At 54.2% G+C, this 4,852-nt stretch overlaps 1 protein-coding gene across 1 annotated transcript; it reads left to right on the forward strand.

Moving 5' to 3' along the window:
• The first annotated feature begins 366 nt into the window (after window positions 1-366).
• On the forward strand, window positions 367-4,105 carry LOC116629289 (doublesex- and mab-3-related transcription factor C2-like). The gene is made up of 5 exons (XM_032399595.1): window positions 367-581; window positions 672-829; window positions 1,502-1,638; window positions 2,842-2,986; window positions 3,975-4,105. Exons 1-5 carry the CDS (start codon window positions 367-369, stop codon window positions 4,085-4,087), a joined length of 768 nt encoding a protein of 255 aa, XP_032255486.1. The 3' UTR covers window positions 4,088-4,105.
• Window positions 4,106-4,852: the final 747 nt, after the last annotated feature.

Here is a 4,852-nt window from a genome sequence, read left to right on the forward strand (position 1 = left end):
GTATGGCAGAGTACAGGATGATCCACGAGAAGGGGAGGGCAGTAATTGTGGAAGGGGGCACAGGAGTGCATGTGTATGCCTGAAAATGGGTTCTATGTAGAGGGAAGGTAAGCAAGGAGATTAGCAGTTGGATTGAAAGTTTACAGGAACCATGCCAAGAGTTTCTTGGAATGGGGCTATGCGTGAGTGGGGCTTCCTGGGAAGGAGGCTACGTGAGTGAGAAGGGTGGGTGCGATGTGATTTCAGCGGTGAGCTGGGTGAAGAAGAATCCAGGCACCTCAGGTGGGGTTTTCAAAGGGCAGAGGAAGTACGTTGAGGGTAGGGGATCATGTGGCCATCCTGACCTCCACTCCTGGCCCTAGAACCATGGATCCCAATGAAATGCCTGCTGTGCCCTGCTGCCCCTCCGACTCCCCCACTGGGCTTGAGACCGGAGCCCTGTGGGGGATTGAACTTGGCCCTAAAAGAGCTGTAAGTCACTGTGCCCGCTGCTACAACCACGGCTTCACTGACCAAATCAAGGACCAGGAGCACCTCTGCCTCTTCCAGGCCTGCGATTGTCCCAAGTGTGCCTTCTTCTCGTGAGTATGGCGTCTGACAGGGGGTGTGGGTGTGGGGGGTGGGCCTCCCCTAAATGTGACTGACTGTTGACCTGTAATCCCCCACTTTAGGGAACACCACAGTGTCTTGCCTGCTGAGAGTGTCTTGAAGAGGGAGCAGGGGGCACACCTAAAGAGGCACCTGGCTCAAGGACTGACAAGGAGTGAGGCCTCCCCTCCCAAAGCTCACAGCCATGTCAAGAAGTTGGCCATTCAAGCGGGAGCCCTCAGTGAGTGTCTCTGGCCAGGGAGGGCGTCTGGGTGTGGGGGTAAGGAGCTTTGAGCAGTTCTGTCGCCAGTCCTACTACCCAGTTTTGATGTGGCCTTGGCAAATTACTCCTCGGGCCTTCAGCTGCCCCACCTAATAGACGTCATCAACATTATCTACCAAGTGTTGGTGGGAAGGAGAGATCTGGGGGGTCAAAATGGTCCACGGTGAGATGAGACCTCAGACTGGGGGTGAGGAAGAGTGGGGTGGGGTCAGGGGGAAAGGCTCAGCTAAAGTGTCCCCAGGTTTCCACAGCTGGGAAGAAGAACATCATGTCCCAGCTTGAGGCCCACCCACCCCCGTGCAACCCCCAGGGAGGTAAGGAGAGCCTGGGGCCTGTGGGGGAGGTTCCCATCTCACTCACAGCCCAGACTCTTCTCTGTGTCCTGAAGACATGGGTTCCCTCCCTAACCCTACTGCAGCTTGCCATATGACCTTGGGGAAATAATACTTGTCCTCCCTGGGCCTCAATTTCACCAGGTGGAAAATGAAGAGTAGGAACTGGCTGGTCTTCCAGGTCTGCTCAGCTCTGACGTTCTGGGCTCCTATCCTCATCCCAGAACATACCCATACATATGTCGTCTCCATGGCCGGCCTGGTGCCTGACTCCACCCTGTGCTCTCTGCTCCTCCAGGCAAGCGCCCAAGGAGCTCTGCTGACTGGTCATGCCCAAAATTCTTTGTCTCTGTCCTGGACTCCAGCAGCCTTGAAGATGCAACAAACAATTTCTCTTTCCAGGAAGCCCCACAGGACTCCTGCCCTGCCCAGCATGTGAGTAAAGTGAGAAGGCACATGGAGCTAGTTGTATATTGTGTTATCAGGTGCCCAACCTTTGTGCTTGATGCCGTGGGAGACAGAAGGAGGAGGCGGCCGATGAGGAGGAGGAGGAGGAGGAGGAGGAGGAGGAGGGGGAGGAGAGGAGCAGGACAAGAAGCGGCAGGGGGAGGAGGGGTAGGGGGAGGAAGAGGAGGAGTGGAGAAGGCAGCATCTCAGACTAGCGGGCAAGGACAGGGCTCTCCCAGCCTTGCCGTTGCCTATCTGTGAGACTTTGCACACGTGACATTACATTTCCAAGCCTCCATTTCCAGTGTGTACTAGCAGTGTACTGATGGGGACAATATCCCACACTTACAAGCACTGACTAGGCCAAGGCGTGCCACGTAGCAGGACTTCAACTAACGGAGGCTGTTATTCCACATGAAACAGACTGATGGGATAGAAGGTCCTGTTGAAAAGGGGGGGACGTGCCAAGATGGTGAGGGCCACGGGGCCCAGGGGCAGAGTCCAGAGGTCATTAGAGAAAGCTTCCAGGCTATTAGATGAGCCAAGCTGGTCCTTCAAGCTCCATGGGGTTGGGGAATATGGAGGTGAGAACCAGTCCCTGGACGGGGACCGTGATCCCATTTCTCCAGGTGCTTTGCAGATTAGAACACAGACACCTGGGATTCCCCCACAATCGCCACCGTTGCCCTGGGAGTTTTGGAAATGCTGGCAGGAATTAGCATCTCGGGAGAGATAGTGAAGAAGGACATAGAAAGGAAAACAGACCCAACAGGGGAAAGGACTTGTGCAAGCCACAACGGTTGATGGCCCGCCGGCATTCAGAACCCCACATCCAGATATTGCAAGATCCTGGCCCTGTTTCTCTATTGATAGTATGTGTCTGTCAGAGGGTTGAATCCCCTGGCCTCTCTTTTCCTTGTTTCTAGATGCTCAGCGCTGGTCCTCCAGCCCTGTGCCATCCGTCCTTGGCCCTGTCCTCCTGCAGCCACAGATCCTGGGCAAAGAGCAGGGTCCAGAACCCTGGCAGGGGCCAAGCTTAGTGACTGGGAAGAGCTGAAGTCCCCACTGGTGCCCACTCTGGGTGCGTCGGTGGGGCCCTCAGCGGAACCCGGGACTAAAGGGCCACTGGCCCCATGAGGTGGGGAGGCATGGCTTTTCAGGTCCCATTCTCTCACACCCTTTCCATTGCAGGCTCCTGAAGCTTCTGACCAGGACTCGGTTTCTGCCTCAGAGTGGCAGCGGAAGCTGGAAGCGGCCGAGGCTCTGCTGATTCTGAGAGACTCTCCCGAGGCATCTTCTGGCTCCGTCTCCCTGCTGCAGCCCTCCGCGGCGGCAGGTAGCCTGGTCCTTGAAAGGAGAACACGGGGTGGTGGGGAGGGTTGGGAAATGGGAGGGCGTTGTCGTAAGCAGGGCCTAACTGGGAGGCCGGGGTTAGTGGGCTGAACCGCCTTGGGCCCAGGCACCCAAGCTCCTCGGTCTGATGCCAGAGATGGCAGTCGATGGTTGATGATGGTGAATCATCAGTTTATCGAGCTCAGTGCTCAACAGCAAATGCCCAGGGCCCTGGCGTCAAGAAACGAGGAAACTGAGGCCCTGCGAGTGGCAGCGACGTGCACTGGGGCATGCAGCCTATCAGGTGGAACACCCAGTTCTCCTTGCTCCCAGCCCAGAGCTTTCTACCCACACCCCTGCAGTCTGCTGTGGTGGGCAGGATATACATAGGTGATAAGAGCCCAGGCTGGAGGGAGAGCTGATCTTTGATTTCCAGTCTCCATGTGGAGCCTGGATGCCTTCATACTTCCCTTGTGTTTTGTGGCTAAATTTCAATAGATGAGCCTGGAGTGGAAGGACCAGAGGAAGTCTGAGGACAGCTAGATGCCTGGGAAGGCTGAGAGGGAAGGCTGGGCTTTGCCAGGACAAAATGTTGGGTGGGGGACGGGTGTGTGGGTGCAGCAGCGACCTGAGTGAAGGAGGAACTGCTGGAACAGAAGGGCATGAGGCTGGAGAGGGGGCCACCCACAGAGGTCCTGAATGGCGGGCTGAGGGGCTAGACCAGAAACTGTGGGTGGTGAGGAGCCAGGGAACGTGTGAGCTAGGGAGGAGCATATGCAAAGAGCCTGGGCTCCACAAAAAGAAATGTGGTGGCTTTGACGGAGGGATCGGAGGAGGCAAGACCCAAGATGAGCAAATCAGCGAGGAAGGGTTCTGTGCTGCAGTGTGTAGTCCAGGTGACAAAGCCTAGATCGGGTGGAACAGAAGAGAGGGGAGAGCCTGGAGGGGAAATGGATGTGACCTGGCTCTGATGCCTTCCTTTCTATGTGCAGCTCCTGCTGGAGATAGAGGACCCCAGCCTCCTAGCCCCTCTCTGCGACCCAGGCCAGCCAGCTCCATTTCTCTGCCTATTGGACATCTGGGGTGCATCTCCCTCTTGAGCTAGAAGCCCAGAAGAGGAGGCCTCACTAGAGTGCTGCCTATTTATGCATTTGCAAAATGTTTAATATCCAATATGCTTAACATGTTCTTTTTTTTTTTTTTTTTTAACCTTCAGGTTCTTTTACAAGCTTTTCAGACCCTTTTTATTATAGGGAGCAATTCCTTGGCTGAGGGTGGATATCCTTGTACCTCCACCCCTTACTGCCTTGGATATTGGGGCCTTTTTATGTCTCTTAGAAAAACAGGGTTGTGCAATCTAAGCTGATCAGTCTCTAAATAGGGTTCTGTGGGAGGTCCTATGTTCATATGCCAGAGTTTTCATTTGACTTGTGATTGCAAACATAGCCGTGCACTCACGTATGTGTCCATGCTTGTCAAAATAGAAGGGTGTGTTCATTTCATGTCTAGATTGATGTGTGTGAACAAATAATAAACCCTTGCTGTTGTAAGGCAGTGAGATAGAGGAGTTGTTTGTTACCACAGTATAACATAGACCATCCTGACTCCAACAGACTTGTTCACTTTACTTTCCAAAGTGACACTCACCTTACTCAATAACTGGGATTTCTTAACACGACTAGACAAGAAAATGGTAGAGATAAAGAAGGGTAAGCGTTTTACTCATTGACCAAGTAAGTGCCTACCTTCTGCCTGGCATAGACTGTTTCCAGCTGTCCAGAGGGCCCCAAATTGAGTTGTCTGCAGGGTCAAGCAGGTCCTATAAATGAATGGAGCAGTCCAGACAGGCTCTGGCCAACTCGCAGTGCAT

Source organism: Phoca vitulina, unplaced genomic scaffold (assembly GCF_004348235.1).
Source record: "Phoca vitulina isolate PV1807 unplaced genomic scaffold, GSC_HSeal_1.0 scaffold547, whole genome shotgun sequence".
Classification (NCBI taxonomy): Eukaryota; Metazoa; Chordata; class Mammalia; order Carnivora; family Phocidae; genus Phoca; species Phoca vitulina.